This window comes from Myotis nattereri, assembly GCF_964212035.1.
Source record: "Myotis nattereri genome assembly, chromosome: 2".
NCBI classification, from domain to species: Eukaryota; Metazoa; Chordata; class Mammalia; order Chiroptera; family Vespertilionidae; genus Myotis; species Myotis nattereri.
In genome coordinates, this window is record NC_138076.1 from 156,163,580 (window position 1) to 156,186,241 (window position 22,662).

The following is a 22,662-nucleotide window of genomic DNA, read 5'->3' on the forward strand; positions in this document are numbered from 1 at the left end:
GTTTTTTATGCAATGTAAATTTGGAATTATATGTGAAAATTCAGAGGTTTTTTTTTTTCACTCTGTATGTTGTACCTGTGAGAGGACATGGTAGAACAAAATCATATCTCAATCATTAATTTGCTAAGCATTTATTAAACATGTATTTGATGCCTGCCACTGTGGCAGGATCTGGGTATCCACAGACAAACACATTCACAAATTATTCTGCTGAATAGAGATACCACTTCAGATACACACTTTCTTATCTCATCTACACTGGAAGTCCAGACACAAGTTGACCTACCTCTTCAGATTACATATCCCTTATTATATCTCTCTACTAGGTTCATTTGGAAAGGGCTAGCTTTTGAGATGACATGTAAAGCAGGCAAGTAGTTTAAAAAGTTGTCATCCTAAACTACCTATGCCTGCAGGATACATTTTTATAAGGAAAAAACACACTTGTTATTACACCAAAAAATAATCTCATTCTTTAGTCATAGCACATACAACAGAGCTAAGAACTGAAGTCACAGAAAACAAACAGAACAAAACATTTTTGAGCTCTGTGCCTAGCGAGTTAGCCCAAGCAAGGAATTCTTTTCCTTTGGGAGGGGAATAATAATAATCTATGTGCAATTTAGCAGGGCTTTTTCAAGGGGAAAAAAATTCCTAAATTGCTGAGGACTCTGAATGACTCCAAGGGTTCTATTAGCTTTGCCTTAATCACTCTCAATAGATACATTGCCAGAAGCATCCATCCATCCACCCATCCATTATTTCAGTGAGTCCCATTTGCCTCAGTGAAAAATGGCTGCTGTGTTGTGTATATTCAAGGATGGTGTAATGATTAAGAAGCCAGTCTCTGGAGCCACATCCCAACTGTGCTACTTGTTAGCTGGTAGCCTTCAGCAAGTTACTTTACATCTATGCTTCTCAGTTTGCATATTTGTGAGATTGGGACAATAATATACCTACCACATAGTTTCCTTATATGAATTTAATGAGTTAATATTTATAAAGCACTTAACAGTTACTGGCCAAATGTAAATGCTTTATGTCCTTGTTAAGTAAAATACATAAACGAAGCAAGTTTTTTAATAGGCTTATAAAATGGGCTTTCTCAGAATTCAAGCATGCACATTGTTATTCCACAGTAGTCAGTCTGGTTAAATAAACACTAATGTAGAGTTATCACAAGACTTCCATTTATAGTGAGATGAGGACTATGAAGAGAAAGCACAAGTTCGAAGGTTGGTCTATCTATACCTATTCCCTTTTGGATTGGGTACAAAAATGCATCCTAGACAGAAACCATAGAGATGTAATAAATAGATTCCATGTGTGTCTGTAGGGGTCACAGGATCTGGGTCATTTCAGTTACCCACATAGATGGGCCAGATAGAAACTGTTATGTTAATCCATTGCAAAGGCATTTCCCCCAGGTTCATCTTGTAGGAGCAAAAATAGTTTCTCCTTTATAGCTACCAGGCATTGGCTTTTTAGCAACATCCCTTGAGGACTTGTCAGAGCTACATAGTAAAGGAGGCAGTTTTTTTTTTTTCTGATCATTATAATTGTTGATATTTGCTCAACTGATATTTCTATATTCAATGATACAATTAAAAGACATCCTCACACAGAAAGTATCCTTTTATGGTTGAAATGTTTGGTAACTTTAGAGGAAGGGATGTTATGCTAGGGTCTATGTACTAGGTTTGTGAAGATTTTTTTTAATTTTAAGGTTTTTTTTTTTGTTTTGTATTTGTTTGCCTAGAGCAATTTAAGATGAGGTTAGCTTGGAGTAGTTGGTATAGATTTAAAGGACTATTTTATGGAATGCTAAGCTACTCTGGCACATTTTTCTATTACTAATACAACATTAATGTTCTTACTAAATCACAAAAACACGATGCTAAAAGTGTTTATAGATATTATACAATTAGCAGAAGCCAATAATTCCTATTTATGAAATAATAAATAAAACCTAAATATTTTTTTAACCTTAGTACATTTCAAACAAAGTGTATTATATGTATTTTGCTAATAGATTTTTTTAAATTGTGTTAGACCTTCTGTACAGAATGTAGCATTTTTATAATGTATCACGTTCTAGTGGTCTATCTTTGAAAATAAAGCAGTCTTTGCACAGGAAATGCATAGCTTTGGAAAGGACAATCATAGTATCAAAGAGCCAGAAATACATTTATAATTAATGCCTTATATAAAGTTAATATTTTGTAATAATGATGTAATAATGAGAATAATCTTAAGAGCATATATTTACACTTTTTATTTCAAAGTACTGTTTGAAAGTGTTTAAAATTACTATTTATTGTATTCTCACTAAGATTGCATTTAATCTTCACAGTAGTGTGATGAGATATGGATTTATCACATAAGGATGGAAACTGAGGTTTTTGGGGTTTTTAAATGGTGAAATAATTAATAGGGTCACACAGTTAATAAATAGCCAAGTCAGGGTAAGTCCTTGGCTGAATGATGTTATTAAGCCTCTACTCTTAACTATTTATTTAAAAATACATATATATATGTGTGTGTGTATATATATATATATATATACATATATATATATATATATAATTGATTTTAGAAAGGAAGGAAGAGGGAGAGAGATAGAAACATCAATGATGAGAGAGAATCACTGATCAGCTACCTCCTACACACTCTCTACTAGGGATCAAGCCCTAAACCTGGGCATGTGCCCTGACTGGGAATTGAATCATGACCTGCTGATTCATAGGTCAATGCCCAACCACTGAGCCATGCCGGCCTGGTTCTTAACTATTTATTATAATTATTTGCCTGCCTGATTCTTAGAAAATCTTAAAATTCATCATTTTATTCATCATCATCATCATCATCATCATCAGTAGATGAACATTCAGTGTATATAGGATATATTGCCTCTTATCCAACTTCTAATTATTCATGATAAAAATAATTAGAGGAAATTGAAATTCACAGGTAATTTTTATTTTTCTATTTTAGGCAACATTAGAAAAATTCCATCAGAATTGAATTGTTCATTATAATATAAAATAAATAACCAAAAAAAAATCCAGAAAAAATGAACCCTATACTTGAGATTATTAATGTTTTAAAAAATATCTTGATTTTATAAGAAGCCTATTTGTCCTGTTTGTTATAATAAATCTCTTATCTCAAAGGTAACAGTGTGTGCAATGGCTTTAATTTGATTCTCAGAGTTTATGACTTTGGATTACAGCACTAATTGATAATATTGTAGTCAGTCTTTCACATTATAACATCCATGTCTCAGCTCTATGATGGAAAAGTTGAAGTTACTACAGTGCTCTAGTGACAAACCTTTCCTTAATGCTATCCTTAAAAATTGATTAGCAACTTGATGTGACTGAATGAGCTTCAGAAATCTTTTATGCTTCAAGGAATGCTCAATTTTTACTATCATAATAGTTGAAATATTTGTTTCAGAGAGTCATTCATTCATAGCTGTAAGATTTCAGTATGAATTATTTACTAAATAATTCAGTATGAATTATTTACTAAAAATTAAGTTTTCCACAATGAAGGTAACCACTCTCTGTGGGTGATGATATAACTTGTTGTCCATAGTAGGACATAATTTCAGGATAAATCTAATGGGAAGTTAGAATAAATTGTGTAAATCAGGATTTTCCTAGGCAAACTGGACAATATAGTCACGTATAAGTAACTGCTAATGAAGTTCTATTTTAATCATTAAGCAAAGTTTAGTATGGAGAGAATACTCCATCTCAACATGGCTGTAATACAGAGGTACTATGCCGGTAGAATATCAAAGATAAATTTCAAATATTACATACATTTGGTGAATGACTAATCAACACCAAGTTCATCAATAAAACTTAACCCATATAACTTGACTTCCACTTTTGGTAATGGATATTTAATAATACCATCAAACTGCCCTATTTTCTACCCCTTCCTCTAAGGAAACTGAAGAGTTTAACAAAATGTAAGATGGCATACGTGGAGGCATTGAAAAGTCAATAAGAAATTGAAGAGTTATTGCTCCAGAATCTAGGGGAGAATGAAGACTAAGAGATATTAGTTTAGTTTTGGGAGTTCCTTAATCCATGGAGGCAGTTGTCAATGTTAGAGGGAGCACAAAAGAAGGCAAAAGAAGAAAGAAAATAGGAATCTAGAACAGGTAAAATAAAATTTAGTTGGTAGATTAAACCCAAATTTCTAATGTGATTATATCAAGTGCAAATGGCCTAAATGATCCAATTATGAGGCACACAAAAAGATTGTCAATCTGGATCAAAAGATCAAAACACAAGTATATACTATTTAACAGAGGTTCATCTAATCTAAAATTATAAAAAAAACTGAACATAAAAAAATAATGGAAAAGATACACCATGCGAACACTAACCTAAAGGAAGTTGATATACTATTAAGGAAGAACACTTCCTAATGATAAAAGGTTTACTTCCTCCAGAAGAAACCACACGATAAGTGACTTTATGAAGTTTTTCTATGGTCAAGCATCATTAGAAGCACTTCATATATATTAGTTCACTTAATGCTCACAATCGCTCTATGAAATAGGCTTATCTTCATTTTACACATGAGGAGACTGAGAAATGAAGAGGTTGCCCAAAGTTGCATAGCTAATAAGCATCGGATCTAGGATTAAACCCAGGCAGTCTAGCCTCCTGGTTATGAGAATAAATATTTGAATAATAAAAGCCTAAAGGGACCCAATAAGTTTTGGTTTTCCCTCTGCTACACATTTCAAACCAGTTTTCCATGGCAGGGGTAGCTCCTTAGAAATTCTCTGCTTCAGATATTAGTTTAGATTCTTCCCCGCCTCTTCCTTCAGAATCCCCTAAAATGGAGATGTGGTATTTTTCTCATAATTGAACTAACATACAGTTGACTAGTTTGGGGAGAGGACATCCCTTTAAAACGCTTCTCATAGACAGGAAGAGCTAACAGCTATGGTGGAGGAATGCATGGCCTTCTTATTTGAGATTGGTTTTCTATATAGGAATGTCTCCATTGTGTAAGTGTATGTAAGATACGCATTCAGGAATGTTTTGCCACCAGTCAGCTGAAAACATTTGCCAGAGAAATCTTCCATCATTTCACACCCAAACTTACACACACACACACACACACGCCTCTCCTTTCCTAAAACTTTGCAATTCCTCACCGTTGGAATGGAAAGAACAGTGGCTTCCAGGGCTTATACAAAGAAGCCATTGTGTTCTCTCCTGTCCGTTCAGGCTCTATCCAGTTCCAACTTCCGGGAATAAGGCTTTTGAAAGGAGAAAGGTGTGAAGCCATGTTATTTCTGGTGACCACCATGTAGTTGCACTTAGTGTGCAATCGTGACAACAAGGATCATATCTGCTTTTTCCCACTGGTTATCCTCAATAAGTAAAATAGCAAGAAAAATAACATTTGTTGAAAAACACACAGAAAGAAATAGATGATTGAATGAGCCTTTGTGACCTCATCTTCTATACTGTCCCCCTTGCTTACTTCACTGCCACCACACTACCCTCCTTACTTTTTTTGTCTCAGGTCATTTGCAAAGGCCATGTATTCCCTCTGTGTGAAGTACCCAGCTATCAGCTGGATTGGCTCTCTTATCTCTTACAGGCTTTCAGTGAAGCCTCACTTTATTAGCAAGTCTTCCCTATCTATGCTAACTAAAATTGTACATCCCTGCCTCAAAATTCGCTCTCTTCCATTTGACTGTATTTTTCTCTTTGCATGGGCTAACATACTTTAAAATGTTACTATATTGTGTCTTTGACTGATGGTCAGTTTCACAAGGACAATGATTTTTGTTCTCCTGCCCCCATACTTAGGAAAGCACCTGACATTTCATATGTGCTCAGTAAATATTAGTCAAATGAATGAATGAAATAACAGATATGCAGGACCTATTTCACTAGGTTTGAAGCCCCAAATCGGGGATCTTGGTCTGCAGACTATCACCTATTGCTTATATGCATCCTTGAAAAGCTTCACTTAATTCATCAGAGCTTCCGTTTAACTGCCAGGAGATAATAGCAATTAGAAACAAAGACTCATAACAGTAAATAGCAAACAGGGACAGTCTCACAGAATAATTCTGAGAGCAATAAGAGAATGTGGATGTGCACTAAGTAGTCTACTGGTGCCGGCAATTAATATCTGAGGGGTGGAAGCAAAGGAAGGGTGAGGAAGGTTCCAGGTTCCATGAGCAATAGAAGGATCAGCTGCCTTTGACAGTCTTGTCTAGGCTACAAAATGCAGTCTGCTGCATTTTGCTAAGCAAAAATTGACTTCTCTTTGTCTTTTGAAATACCAGCCTCTATATTTGAAAAATAAAATCTGGGGGGAGGGAGAGCAGCCGGGCATCCTGAACTTAAATATAGAATATATAATTAAATATAGGCATGCAGGGGAGAGGCAGAGAGATTGCATGCACAATAGTATTTTGGGTGAAGCAGTCATTGAGGTATTTGTTTGTTCCATTATAAGGAATTTGGTACTTCAGATGCACCGCCATACCTGATGTCAAGTGAGCATGTAATACTTAGGTGTAGGATAATTGTCACAATGGAACATTTCATGAGAAAAATTTCCTGACAGCGTTAAGCAGCAGTATTAAAATTACTCAAGAGAAAACTGCATTTTTAAAAAAAATGAGGATAAATTTCTCTGTGAAATACTAACTGTAATGAATATGCCATAATCAACCTTGCTGTATCTATTTGGACATTTTCCACATCCCCAGTGGTTAGTCTAATACCAATTAAATCATCACAGGATGCTATTATCTTCTTGCATTATGATTTTCATAAATTAATTTTGTTTTAAAAAATCAGGCCTTTTCCAAATGAGAATAAATTTAAATATCTAAGGTGTGAGTGTGAGGCTGATGTCAGGACCCATGCATATCTATAATTTTAAAATTCTGAAATCACAGAATCGGGAATAATCCTTAAAGAATTGAAAATGGTGACACTGACCTTTTGGGTCACTTAATTATTCCCCTTGCTGTAAGGGGAGAATCCAGATAGTAACTTTTGTTTTTCTTCTTCTGAAATTAATTATCATTCTTCCCTTATATTCATTTATTTGTTCCTCCATCCATCCATCCATTCACTGTTTCAATATTTTATTAAATAAATATTAGTTATCATTTAAGGGCCTGGAATGCTGCTTAGCACAGGGGCATGGTTGGGTCAGGGGCCAAGGGGGTGGGGGATAAGGGACATCTGTAATACTGTCAACAATAAAAATATGATAAAAATAATTAATATTAAAATATGCTAATATCATCTTTTACCAATACATTCTAGTTTAGTGGAAGAAACAAATAGGTTCATAAATTAGCATAATATGACAAAACATGTCTTATAATAGAAGTATGGACAAGATATGTCTTATAATAGAAGTACAGACAAAGTGCTGACTAGATAAATCACAAAGGCTAATGAAACATGAAGTGATAACTATCTAAATACTCTAATGTTTAGAAGAAGAGTATTTCAGGCAAAGGTAAAATGTACACAAGGATAAGGAGATATGAATGGGCATATCAAGGCCTACAAGGATTAGTTAGGCATGGCTGGAGTTGTGCCTATGTGTCTCTGAGGGGCTTAGGGAGATGGAGAGATGAAGCTGGGTAGGTTGAGTTCTAATTGAAGGACCTTCTTGATCACCAACAGGAATTTACATCTCTTTCTGTAACAGGAAACTATTACAGATTTTTGTTTTTAAGATAATGGTGGCAAAGAGGTGGAGGGCTACAATAAACAAGACAAATCAGAAGACAAATTAGGAGGTTATTGCAACTGTGCAAACCAGATGAAATAAAGGCCTTGATTAAGATAGTAACAGCCAGACAGAGAGTTGGAAAGAGAATAAAAAGATGACTAGGGTCTAGAAACTGATTAGAAATAAAACATATGGGCATTTATGTTACCATGCTAAAAATATTCAGTGGGTATATGAAATTAAAAAACAGTAAGACTTTCCACATTTTTGAACAACGTGAAGAAAATGGAGAACTAGCAACGTTAAGCAGTATATTCTTGGTCTGCTCCATGCTTTTTCTCAAGGATATTAAGCTCCTCTACGTTTTCTCCACCTTCATCTTTTGTCTTCAGTCAATGTTTCCATGGTGAGTCATGACACTGACCCATGCTAGGACTGCATTGGCTCTAATATAAATGCATAAAGTCAAGTAAATGCAGTGACCAGAGCGAAAATTTCTGCTCTTTTTCACGCCATAATTTTAGTCTTACATTTTATGGTTAGGGAGGGAGAGGCCAAGTTAGCAGTGATAGGGAAAAGAGGGTCTGTTCTTAGTGCTAAAAGACTCAGATTTTTTTCAAAATTGGGAAATAGTTTTTTATAGTATAACTAGAGGCCTGATGCATGAAATTCATGCAAGAATGGGCCTTTGCAGTCCCAGCTGCCTTGGCCCTTGCAGCCCCAGCCTTATCCGGAAGGTCATCCTGAAGGTTGTCTGGTTGATTTGCATATTACACTTTTATTATTATAGATTAGTTTTAACTACCCTGATCTCTCAAGTTTATATAATAAATTTATGTAAGAAATGATTTATATTACCAAAGCCCTCTGTTATCTGATTCTAAATTACTAGCCACTCCTCTATATGATTATTGAATAATACTGACTAATATTGAATAATATTAAATTATCCAAATATTTGAAATTAAAATAGTATATGCTTTATGTAATATCTGGAATACTTTTGGAAAGAGAAATTAGAAATAAAACTTTTGCCCTAGCTGGATTGGCTCAGTGGATCTAGCGTCAGCCTGTGGACTGAAGGGTCCCAGGTTTGATTCCCATCAAGGCACATACTCGGGTTGCTGCGGGCTCAGTCCCCAGTAAGGGGTGTGCAGGAAGCAGCTGATCAATGATTCTATCTCATCCTTGATATTTCTAACTCTCCCTTCCTCTCTGAAATCAATAAAAGAATATAAAAAAAGAAGAAATATAACTTTGAAAGTCTATACCCATAAAATAACATAAATTACAACTGAAAAAGTCATGGATCCCATTCTGACCATTAATGAGGATTACACAGATGATGTGCAGAGAACAAAAGAGATGGCTTGAGATGAGAATGCCCATTGGTGCTAGACCCATACATTGGCCATATTACTCTGCCATACTTATCAGCATTAAAGTGTGAATGACTAAGGTTCAAACTTTATCAAATTATAAATTACTATAGACATGGATGCTCAGATAAGCCTATGAACAGTTAAGATTGCAAGTATTTAGTCTTTGAATTCAAATTGAATACTACTACATAATATTGTTTCTATAATTATTTTACCCTTTTATGTTAAAATGATTGTCTGTTGTTTTCTACATACTTTCTCCCTTGATCTTAATGAACATTTTCTTAAGTTTGTGCGGAATGCTGTCCAAAATACTCACAAGAAATGCTTACTATCCTTGTATCAGTTTCTTATAACACCTGTTTATTTTAGGTCCCATTTATGGGTATGTGTTTCTCTGAAATAAAAAATGTTCTAAGAGTTTATAATCCTCTAGGAGAGATACAAAACTATTGCTGTTCTGAGCTTTTATGGAGGTAAAGGAAATTATTGTCTTGCTGTTGAATTTTCCCTTTCTCCCAGGTTTGCTTCCTGTAATAACCAGTTGAACAGTGGAGTACCTGACATGTGTTTGTTCCTTAGGCAAACGTGTAAAACTCTTCAAGTTCCAATGGAGGAGTAGAAAGAGAAGGTTTCTGCTGTGCCTGATGACAATTTTTTAATAGCCACACTCAAAATATTCTGGCTCCACCATGGAGCACTAGTGTGGTGAATCCGAATGTTGGTCGGACTCTAAGGAAGGGACAGAAGTTTCGTTGAGGAGTAAAGATTCAAAACAACTCCAGAAATGAGCTCTCACCTTGGTTTATTTCTCACAGAGCAGCAGGTGTGTACATTGTGTTACAGGATTAACTGCAACCAACTCTTTCTTATAGTTCCCATTAGCATTCCAGCGGCCCCTGATTGCAGAGGAAAGATGAACTCCATACAGCTTTAGGGAACAGAAGGCAAAGGTCTGCCTCTGTGGTCAGTGAATAAAGGCATAGAATTATCTTTATTAAAAGAAAGGGGCATCATTCTTTGAACTATGATACCCACAAATGGAACAAATTTGCCACAAATAGCCAATATATCATTATTGGGAACCTAATATTACCACCTACAGTAGCCCCCCCAGTTGACACAATGGATAATACAAAACCCTGGTTGTATTCGTGGACCCCTTTCAGTGTTCAATTTGCCTATTAATTTGTAAATTAGCATGAAAAGTATTGAGCCATCAAGTTTTCACTGAGTTTCCATATACCAAATGATGATTGTGCCCTTACCTAATGGTCCATACCTTCTATATTTAAATTGCCCTATAATTGAATCAGCTATCTCAGACCAGCATCTAAGCAATTAGAAATAGCTAGAGTTAAAGATTCATATTTTGATCAACTTTGGGAATTCATGACTACTGAATTTTGACCATTATTATTATTATTATTTTAAAATATAGTTTTATTGATTTCAGAGAGGAAGGGAGAGGGAGAGAGTGAGAGAAACATCAATGATGAGAGAGAATCATTGATCAGCTGCCTCTTGCACACCTCCCACTGGGGATCGAGCCTGCAATCTGGGCATGTGCCCTTGACCGTAATTGAACCCAAGACCCTTCAGTCCTTAGGCCAACGTGCTATCCACTGAGCCAAACCAGCTAGGGCTTGAGCATTATTACAAACAAACAAACAAACAAGCAAACACCATCCAGAGAGGAACACTCTATATCTGGGAAATAGAAAGGAGAAAAAGTAAACGCACCAACATATTACCAGTAAATAGATGCTTCCCTGTTCTTCAGAAATGAATTTAGTTTAGCAACTTGCAGAAAGGGAAGTTTTTTCAGACATCTCTCATCTCTAAACTTCATTTTATGGGAAAAGATAGGCATGGCAATGAGAGAGGATGTGCTACTTCAGGCATGGTCCTAGCTTTGTCTTCCTCAAATCCTCAAAGTGACAACAACATATTCTTTATTCAGTCATGTATCTTAAAGAAATGCTATTACTAGGAACCACTTGCATTTCTAACTCAAACGAATCAGGAGGATAAGAGAAAACGTTGCTCTCTTAGTCATCCCTAGGTTACTAAAATGAATTTCTTAAATTTCTGCCCTTCTTCTTCCCAAATTCCACTGTCCTGAAATCCTGCTTTTAAGCACACTTTCTACTGCTTGTTTCTACTAGCCCTCAGATGTAGTGAGGCTGAAATTCTTGAGAAGTGTGACACTCTAGCAGATTTTAACTTTTAAATTAAGCCTTAATGACAAAGTGGGGGAAAAAACTATCAGTTCAGATTACACCTTAACAAATGAGAGGTTATTCTAAAAAAAATAAACCTGCTATCAAATCTAGCAGGTAAAATACATTTTAATTGAATTCAAAATATCAACTGTCTAAAAATGTGTGAACTGTGCTGGTGTATGGAGTAATCTTTTTAAAAAATCTATTCAGACTTCCTCCAAGCATTCAAAATAATAATTTTCCCATATTAAGGGCTTTTTGATATTTCTGAAGGAAACATAACTGAGTCCCATTATATTGGTGTCTTTCAAAGTTATCTTAATTTGGGGGTCATGTTTGACCTGCCTAAAGTGCATGATGGAGGTCTAGGGAAGAAGAGGCAGGAAAGTTTTAAGTCTCCTTACTGTCCCAGAGAAATTCATTAGCTGCCAGAATTGAAGTCGGGAAATGTTTTGCTAACAGTGACTGTCATCCAGAGAGGAGCAGTTGCTCTGCCTCTGAGTGGATGAATGTGCGTAAGTGGCTGTGCAAACAGTCATCTGTTTTCATGAGTCACGTAGAAGAGTTCATGGCTGGCACACAGTACAGCTTTCAAAGTTCCAAGAAACAGTGCAGGTCCATCTGTTCGAAAGATTTATTTCCAGTCAAGATCTCCATGCGCACAGCATAGGAAGCTGAAAGCCATTGACAGCGGTTGAATTTGTGGTAAAGCTCACTAGTTCTGCATTCTAATTCAATGAGTAGGCTTTTTAGAAAAAAGAAATCTGCATAGGGGTTATACCACTGATGAACGTAGGGAATCAGGATGAAGTTTTATCCCATGTGGAATTAGTCCTTCTTAAGAAAGGTCATCGTAGTTTGGGGATAGAAGGGAATTAGAAACTCCCTGAATCCAACGGACTCTCGTGGAAAGTATGGACCCTGGAGATTCAGAGATTAAGTGACTTGTTCAAATTTCTAAAACTACTAGCAGGTTGTAATGCTGGTATAAAACTCTTATCAGAATAAGGCCTCCTCTCTCTCCTCAGTTATGTGTGGTGTTCTGGTTCTCTGCAGTAATCTAGGAGGACTATATGCCAATTTCTGCTTCCACACGGAGCTACACCTAAATATAATGTTAGCTACCAAAAGGCTCTCTGTTGTTGGAAATGACTTTCATCCCAATCACTCAAGGTTGTTAAATTTTTAAAGAATTTATAGAACAGATAACAAGGTCATTCAGTGGAAATGCTGACTCTAGCTGAAGCATGAAACAGATAACCTTTGGTGCCTCAAATGTTAAAATAAATGATCAGACCATTTCAGCACTAGCCATTCTTAGGAAGGAAAATTAAACTGTGGTATGAAAATGCAACAGCTTTCAAGGCTGTTGGAATTACCATATCACCCTGAAAGGCAATTGCAGGATTATTTTTTGTATAGGTGGTATATTTATGAAGGCAATTCATATGTCATTGACTTAACTTCATTTGTACCTAAAAAACGGCCTGGTCAGCTTGCCATCGAAGGATTATCCCGGACTGACAGGTGTCTTTCATTTTGTAATACCTCTCTGTATAAGGTGCTTTAAGATGGGACGAGAGCATGCATGTACAGTTATGACCAGCTCAATGGCAGATTTTCTCTAACTTAATGAGAAAACCTGCTACTGCAGAGTAATTATGTTGTAATTGCACATTTAGTAGACAGAAGTGAAGTGAGAGCTTAATTCATGTACTTGTAAAAGCTACATTAAAAAATACATTTGCAGTGAAGCAGCAATTATATTCCACACAAGGAAATATGCATTCAAATCAGCATTTAGGATGATGAAGATATTCTATTCTTCCTTTTACTTTATTGAGTAAGTTGCATTTACTTACTGGAATGTTAGTTTGAAATGGTGCCTATTTGTGATATTACTAAGGGGCTGTACTAGAAAGATTGGACATGCACTGCTTTTAAAGCTACCACCCACATATTTCTTGCCTTCCAATTGCTTAAATATATAATGTTCATCAATCCAAAAGTAAATGTTTCCCTAATAACATGGGTATCCTAGTGAAAATTTAGCTTTTTTAAAAAAGAAATTGACTTGTAATGTTCAAAATGCAATGTCTTCTACGATTGTGTGTATAGGGTTCATTTTATAGTCACAGGAATGTAAAAATTATTCAGGAGTGTCTCATAATAAGATTTTAATGATCATAACCGAAGAAGAGAACATATTATTTTGTGAATTTAGTTAATATGATATAACATTCACATTGATGCTATGGAAATTTGGCAGTGATTTCAGTTTTATGTAAACTGACAAACTGAATGACTGAGGTTCAAAAAATCAAAGAAAAACAATATCAGAGGAACCATCAATAATGAAAAAATAAATGTACAAATCTTCATTTTGTTTTGGCATCATTATATCCTATTTATTTTTTAAGCCTAAGTAGTTAGAGTGCAGTGCTAATTTCCTAAGTATTTGTCCTGCATGCAAAGTCTGATGGTAACTGGCCCCTTGGAGAGGCAAAGAATGAAAAAGAATGGAATTATGTGTCTGTGAAGACTAATAACGTATGCTCAGAAATAATTAGGGGCAAGAACTAGGAATTCAGTGCATTCAGATTTCTAGGAACGTATGCATATGAATAATCATTACCACTTGCTACGCTTATTGTGTGCCTAGAACCGTTCTAAACACTTGACCCATTAACTTCTCAGCTCATACACGTCTGTGGCATAGATATTAATATACCTGTTTTACTCAAGGTCATGTCCTGAGTTACCAGAACTGAGCTTAGCTTAACGTTGAGATACATCCTTTTTAGCCACTGATCTGTATCACCTTTTCTGAAAAGATTATCTCTCCCCCAAAGTTCTCCAAAAGAGTGATGCTTCATGCTAGGTATAATAGCTTTATGAGTGACAAGAATATGAAAAGAAAAAATTGCAAGATCAGAAATAAGACACAGAAAATTAACTCTAATTGAGCAAGTCAATATTTGTAGAGAAATAAGAAGTAATGCTCCCTCCAATATGTATCCATCTTTTGTGCCTTTCTTTGGCAATTACTACCTCTTAATATTTAAAAAGTGTTTAGCTGGACAGACACTTTGAAGGAACAACCTGATTTAATCAAAGTAGCAAAGTTATAGGGGCTGATAATATCCTTCCCATATTACACATGGGAGATAAGGCACAGGAAGTTTAATTTATTCAACCCCACAATGTTCGAAAGTTATATAAGGCAGAGATCAGATCTCAGGCGATTTGTTACAGAGCCCACACTAAGCCTCTCACCATAATATGTGGTCTCCCCTTGATAACCTAGTCAGCATGACTTGAACGCCAGAGGGGTGGATAATTAGACTCCATAAATGTAATGATTTTAAAAGCATCTTTTACACATGGGAACAGAATAGGTTATTGAATATTCTTCCTTTTGAGACTTTCTAGTTTATCTTAACTTGAAGATAGTCAAGAGGATATTTCATAATCTTCAAAATATAAAATGAGAGGTATATAAAATAGTTGACTTCACTTGATTTCAAATATGCCGTATACCTGTTTTTTTCCCCCTCAATTTCAATTGGCGATTTTAGTATAAATTTTGTGTAAAATTAAAATACATAATTTTATTATATATTTTTGAGAAATCTAATCAGGGCCCTATTATAGATTTGTTGGACTGGGAGATAAACAGACACTCTTATCTTAAAGAATTAGTGCTTTAAAAAAAATGTTAGCAGATTAGCTTCTTCACTCTGGTGAATCATTACCAAGATAACTTTCTGCTTTTGACTAGGAAAGCCGTTATTATTTTATTATTGTTATTATTATTATCATTATTGCATTTTGTACCTGTTCAGCAGCTAAGTAGATTCACTTAATGAATTGATTGGTGTGCAGCACACACACAAATAACACTTACATAAATAAGAACAGCTGTGTAAACTATTGCCTTTGAAAAGGCAAATTTACTGAGATAGTGATTATAGTGCATGAAGCTCCAGGCACAACCATAATTGTAGGACCATTTCTCTCCTCTGCAGTATTATATGTCTATTGCCCTCAGAACCAGAAGACAGTGTATTCATGGCAGCCAATGCTATTTTCTCTCCTGTAAAACTGCTTTTATTACAACATCATGCTTTTAGTTACTGAAAATTTGCTGAAAATCCTCCTTAGAAGGTACAACTTTTAAAATTTGGCCTCTTCCAAAAGATACAGCTTAAATGAAAAGAGGTTAATATTTAAGTTCTAAAAATAAAGCAATACTTAATTTAGTGTATTAAAAATTACTTTTAAATTAAAAAAAATTAAATGTTGGATTGTATTAATATTGCTCAAGCAACTCTCCAATAACAGGAAGTGCCAGTTTGTAGTCTACAAAAGGTAAAATGACATTGGTTTTGCCCAACTGACATGTCAGAATTTAAATTTGAGTCCCTTAGACTTATTCCAGCGGTTCTCAACCTATGGGTCACAACCCCTTTGGGGGTCGAACGACCCTTTCACAGGGGTCACCTAAGACCATCAGAAAACACATATATAATTACATATTGTTTTGGTGATTAATCACTATGCTTTAATTATGTTCAATTTGTAACAATGAAAATACATCCTCCATATCAGATATTTACATTATGATTTATAACAGTAGCAAAATTGCAGTTATGAAGTAGCAATGAAAATAATTTTATGGTTGGGGGTCACCACAACATGGAGCACTGTATTAAAGGGGTCACGGCATTAGGAGGGTTGAGAACCACTGACTTACTCAACGAGTATATAGATCAGAAAAGGGCTATATTTATGTGTACTAAATTTTAGACAGTAATTTTATTTTGAAACTAGAGGCCTGGTGCAGGAAATCCATGTACTCAGCAGTGGGTGGGGAGGGGGTTCCTCAGCCCGGCCTGCACCCTCTCACGGTGTGGGAGCTCCCTGGGGGAGCGGGCCTAAGCCAGCAGTCAGACATCCTTAGTGCTACCACAAAGGCAGGAGAGACTCACTGGCCAGCCTTGAGCCTGGCTTCTGGCTGAGCGGCGCTCCCCCTGTGGGAGCACAATGACCACCAGGGGGCAGCTCCTGCATTGAGCGTCTGCCAAGTGATGGTCAGTGCACGTCATAGTGACCGGTCATTCAGCCGTTTGGTTGATTTGCATATTAGCCCTTTATTATATAGGATGTTATTTGGATCTTACATATTAGGTGATGAAAACTGGTGATAATGTACCTATATTCAGAAGCATCCTATATAATAAAAGCCTAATGTGCTAAGTGTCCGGTTGCCTGGTCGGCCGTTCAACCAATCAAAGTGTAATATGCTAATGATATGCTAAGGCTGCTCAACTGCTTGCTGTACATGTACTGACCACCAGGGGGCAGTTGACCAGTTGACCAGCTCCTATGACATGTACTGACCACCAGGGGGCAGATTCTCTGACTGGTTGGTTAGCTTGCTGCTGGCTTCTGGCAGATCAGGACTGAGCCAGATGGGCCAGACATGGCCTGGAGCCCTCCTGTGGTCCCTCCCCAGCTGGCCAAACTCCCTCATCCCTCCCCGGCCCTGATCGTGCACAGGTGGGGTCCCTCAGCCTGACCTGCACCCTCTCACAATTTAGGACCCCTTGGGGGATGTCAGAGAGCCAGTTTCGGCCTGATCCCGCAGGCCAGGCCGAGGGACCCCACTGGTGGAAGAATTTGTGCACCAGGCCTCTAGACTTCTGTAATTTTTAAAATCTTTGGTTTTGCCATTTCATTTGCTTCAAAATCTGAAGGTTGTCAGGGAGGGTAAATACATTTGTATTTATAACTACATTGAAAAGGGCAAGTTATTACTTAGTCTTTGTTTGAATTCCCTAAATTAATCCTCTGACTTGTTAGTGTGATTCTTTCATTCTACTTTTAGTGGCTCTCTTGTTAAAAATGTATGCAGTTAAAAAAGCAAAACAAAGCTCTAAAACTTTTGTTTTTATAGTACTTCAGTCCTCAAAGCTGGGTGTTTTCATAACATAATATTTGATCCTCACAGCACCCCGTGAGGTTAACAGGACCCCCCCCCCTTTTACATATGGAAAAACTGAGCTCCCAGAGGTTGCATGACACATCCAGTGTGAATAGTATTACTGCCACACTGACTGAAATCCAAAATGCTGAACCACATGACCTTCTGATCAAAATTCAATCTAAAACAATTGTCCACTTTCATCTGATATTAGAAACAACTTATGCCCTACTCTTCACCACATAAAACATGCTAGAATATTTTTAGGATTAATAAAGAATATTTTATACAATTAGAGTGTGAAAAAATTACCTTAATTATGTTTCAATCCATGCTTATTTCAATAATTACTTCTTTTAGTCAGGTTGACATTTTGGTTTTCTAGCAACTATTTTAGCTGATAAAAACTGAGTGTAATGAGAATATATGCTTATGATATTCCTGATGGTAGGATTGTATAATTATATGTGTTTATATGTTTGCATGTATACAGATGTATTTTCTCTACCGAGATAGAGAAGAAATTTGTTCTAGGTACATAAGCCTGTGTATTGTACTGTCGAGTTGGATGCCTATTTTTAAAATTATTTGAAAACAAAGCTTTAAAATATAATTAGTTGAGAGAATCACTCCTGAGATTTACATAAAGCAGCAGAATGAAGTACTTAGCTTAGCTTGGAATGAAGAATGCATCTATCATACCCACCAATAGATGACTTAGGAACTGGGCTTGAAGTGACTCAAGAGGACATGCCCTGACTTTCACAGTCATGACACCACATCCCTCCAGTTGCCTATGCTGTGTCCCTGCTGAGGCTAAGCCATTTGTTCTCTCGCAATCTTTTTCCCTCCCACTCTGTATCACTTCCTCTCTTTTCCTGTCATTCCAACCACTCGTTTTAGAAATATGATCTTATACTCTGCTTCATAATTTTTTCTACTAAGAACTTTCAGAAGAGGCAGGTGGATCTTTTTCAACCTATGGAAATCAAAGATTTGTTGAATTAATGTTTAGCAAGAAAGTTTGTAATAATAAAATGTTCATATTTTTCACACTCATCAGTGATCTCCACTAGTGGTCTGTGGCACAATGTCCATGGAAATAGTCCTATTCCCATCCCATGTTCTTCTTACACTGACACTCAAAATGGAAGCCATTCACAGCACCTGACCACTGAATGGCAAACTGATAGCGAGCTGCTGCCCTACCTGCTCCCCTGCTCCTAGAATCTCCAGAGGTCAGGGGGCCCTTTACCTATGTGTTTGTAACCTCCCATCCGAAGTTCACTTCCTCCCAGAGTTCCTCTGTGCACAGGAGTAAGGAATTTCAAATGTACAGGCAGAGGCTCCTTCCATGGGAATGAGGGCCCACCACAGAGACACAAAGGAATTTGTGAATTTTACACCTTCCTTTTGTGGTATAATTTGAGACTAGCTCTGGTAGAACAAATTCTAGAGCAGTGGTTCTCAACCTTCTGGCCCTTTAAATACAGTTCCTCATCTTGTGACCCAACCATAAAATTATTTTCGCTGCTACTTCATAACTGTAATGTTGCTACTGTTATGAATCGTAATGTAAATATCTGATATGCAGGATGGTCTTAGGCGACCCCTGTGAGAGGGTCGTTCGACTGCCAAAGGGGTCGCGACCCACAGGTTGAGAACCGCTGATCTAGAGGAAGCTTTATTTTTTTGTTTGTTCGATGTTTCTCTTTTTCATAGTTGATTAAAAACACAACAAAAACAAAGCAAAAGAAAAGTAGCCATTTTGTAAATGTTTTATGAAAGGAGAAATAACTATGTCACTAATTGGAATGGAATCAAAGTATCCAGAATAATTTTTAAGAATTCCATTTTTGTTACAACCATTGCTAGAAAAGGACTGTTAGGCAATTCCAAACACCTTCATGAATAATTAATTTTCCTGATATATAATTTAAGTCAAATAAGCACTCAATTTTTAATCTATTTCAAGAATGGATTTTATGGAGTCCATTCCCAAGGGCTGAGATGATGTGTTTATGGTCTTTGGATCATGTCCTCCAAGCCTGTGCAAAGAACAGGAATTCCTGACTCATTCTTTGCGTCTGAGAGGGATAGCATCACCTGTTAAGAGTTTCCCGATCACAGTTGAAGTCATTTAGATAATTCTGCAAGTGGTTCTAGAAATATTATGAAATGATAAAGGGAAAAAATATAGGTGTAACTTTTAATAAGCTGGGAACACCTGAATGTGGTAGTCTTTTAAAATTCAACAATTTCATAGAACACATACCAGCATTTTGAATGATAGATTAACTTGTAATACTAAATTGTCTTTGGGGATTTAAGATTATAGCTATTTTATGAAATTATTATATTTTCTTCTTCCTTTGTAGGTAACCCATTAACTAAGAATAAATCAAACGACCCTCAAGGCTGATTACATTGAACATATGCATAGAAACTTAACTTCTCTGGTGGTCTTGAAGGAAGATTTTTATACTGCTCTGAAGAGGCACTCCAGACTCTTGTTTCCAAGGGATTTTATGGCTCGTAATCAGCATCTTCTTGAAATCAAGACTTTAAAAAAGTCAGACATGAACTTCTGCGTCATGAAGAGTTCATCAGATTTGAACTGTGCTCAACTTGTAAAATTGCATTTCCTAAAAGAATTTGAAGTCATCATCTGAAGAGTTGGTGTTTCCGGGCGATGTCAGAGACACTCAGATTTGGGCTCCTGGCTCCAAATGTGACTGCTTTTCTTGTTCCTGAAAGTCTCCCAAATGCACTGGCCTTCTGTCATGATGTGTTCCTGGGTCTGGTCCTGTGTTCAGTGGCTAGTGGGACTGTATATGGCTTTAGTGACATTTCCTTTGCAAACTTCTCTGGCATGGTGTGGACTGAGATCATTTTATTTGTATCCTAATATTGGAGCTCTGAAAGCCTACATGTTTTAACATCTTAAAGTTGCTTTTGTTAAAGGAATGGAAAAATATATCCATTGATAATAATTATTGTTGGCAAGTAATACTTATCTGAATACATCAATCACCTAAGAATGTATAGACTAGCTGACATGTTTCCCCAAGGCTAACACACTACTGCAGCTCTCTGTCAGTTAAATAGGTAGTAGTTAGAACTGAATTACCATTTTCATTGTATACTATTTTATACCTCTAGAGCACTCTTCCTTTCTTTCTTTTTTTTAAGTGGGCTGTTTTCTTTCCTTTTCATGTTTACTTTTTTCCTTCACAGAAATCAGCAGTGAGCAGTCAAGTATTGAGTTAGGTAGCCTTCAGTTTCAAAAATTGCCAGGGATGCATGTGGGTTTCTGATTTCTTAGCTTAAAAGTTATTCATTTACATTTATTACATTTTAAAACTGTTCTTTCTATCTCATTTTAGAAGACTGTCTCTTGCTTGATCCCAATGACTGTTTGAATGCTGTTTGTCCAGTCTGTAGATAAAATAAATTATCATTTACTTTGGTCTCAAATTTATAAATATTTGCTTATAGTTGTCCCATTTGAACAATTTCTTAGGTTATTTTGTGCTCACATTTTTGTAGTAATTTTAACATTTGTGGTTTTCAGTTCTATAGGAAAATCATATAAATATTTAAAGGCCTTAAACATGTATGTACCTTTTTTCCTAAGTTATTACAGAATGTATACTTTTATACTACATTTATTTTGTTTCATTTATCATGTGAAGGGAGAGAAGAATGGAAATTGCAAAGCTATTCTGTAATAATATTGTATAAACTTACAGTTTGAAGGAATGTAAATGGAGGGACTCCTGTGTTTTACTCATCTTAGACTATTAGGAAGGTACTTCAGAAATTGTCCTATTAGAAATTCCATTATGTTAGAGAAGGTGTGGACATCTTTTGTGTTTCTAAAACTCACTGACGTGGCCAATTAGGTATATGTTGATTTCCATGATGGAGGCTGAGGAGCCTGAAGACCTTCGGTCTGTTAGTAGGTAACAACTTTCAAAGACTGATAGAAACTTTTCTGGGCAAAACAACTAAAAGTGGTAAAATTTGTTAAAAGTTAAATTTGTAAAGTATGCTTTTGACATTGAACTAAAGTATACTGCCCTATAAGTCAATGAAATGACTTACTCCTTTTATTTTAATTATACATAAAACTAGATGGCTCCACATGGATTTTGCAATGGTTCAATACTGTCTGAACGTTAAGACAGGAATAACAGTTGTGCTGGAGTTTCTGCATCAATTATATCATTAATTTGTAACAAAGAAGAAAACCATATTACTTTGGAAATTACAAATTTTTCCTAGATTGGTTTGAAATTATAGATCATGCCTCTCATTTATTAAACCATGTTCTTTAAAACAACACTGAAAATTCTGTACTATATATGTGTAATACATGCATATCAATAGAAAAAATAAATGGAATTTCAAATATACTAACTAGATTATCCCCAATAGAATACTGTTGTGACTATTCAGAAAAGTGAATAAAATTGGGATATAAAATAGAGTCTCTTTCATGAGTTACATTTTGAGAATCTGTTTTCTAGGATTTATTTTAAAATCACTTCAGTTACAATCCAGGAAAACCTTTGAATTCAAGTGGAAACTGACATAATTTCTTCAATTTTTATAAAATGGAAATCCATGGCAAGTCTTGCCATTTACACAGGTCCCAATATTTGATAGTTTAAGATTCACAAGAAGTTATGAAAATACGACAATAGCACAGAGAACTCCGTGTGCCCTTTCTCTGTCATCCCCCAGTGATAACATCTTAGGAAATCATTGTCAACCAAGGCCATGATATTGGCAGAATAATACTATTAACTCAAACACAGACCTTATTCAGATTTCTCCAGTTTTCACATGCACTATGTGTGTGTTTATGTGCGTGAGAGATTTTATCCCCTTTGAGCAATATGGTACCTATCCACTATACTATGCCAGGATGTGGATTGGAGTATGAGAGTATGTATGGATGAGTAACTAATTAATTTTTTAGGTTCTCTATTTTTGGAATAACATTCTATAGATTTTATTTTATTTGTATATACTCTTGTTGCCTTAACACATAAAAGCTTCTAGTTTTAACACCAGATATTATCATGTATATGATTTTAAGTTTGGTATTAGTTTTGATGGGTAAGAGGAGATCTGAGAATCTGTGTCTGTAGTTGAGTTTAATCCTGTTCTTTAGCTGCATCGGCAAGTCCTGTGCTACTCTACTAATGCTATACAGGTGGATTGTGACTTTTGATAATACACTGCAGCTAATAGCACAATGATTAAATGGGATTTTTAAAAAGTTTTTTTTTTCAATTTATAGAAGATA

At 35.9% G+C, this 22,662-nt stretch overlaps 1 protein-coding gene across 1 annotated transcript in view; it reads left to right on the plus strand.

The window, feature by feature from the left end:
* The window catches only part of TAFA2 (TAFA chemokine like family member 2), a gene marked incomplete at its 5' end in the record, with an annotated part of 464,864 nt that extends 443,860 nt beyond the window's left edge, over positions 1-21,004 (plus strand). The window contains one exon of the mRNA XM_081082315.1: positions 19,724-21,004. Coding sequence (XP_080938441.1) covers positions 19,724-19,735 — 12 coding nt within the window. The 3' untranslated portion in view covers positions 19,736-21,004. The remainder of the gene's footprint in view (positions 1-19,723) is intronic.
* Between the last annotated feature and the right edge of the window lie 1,658 nt (positions 21,005-22,662).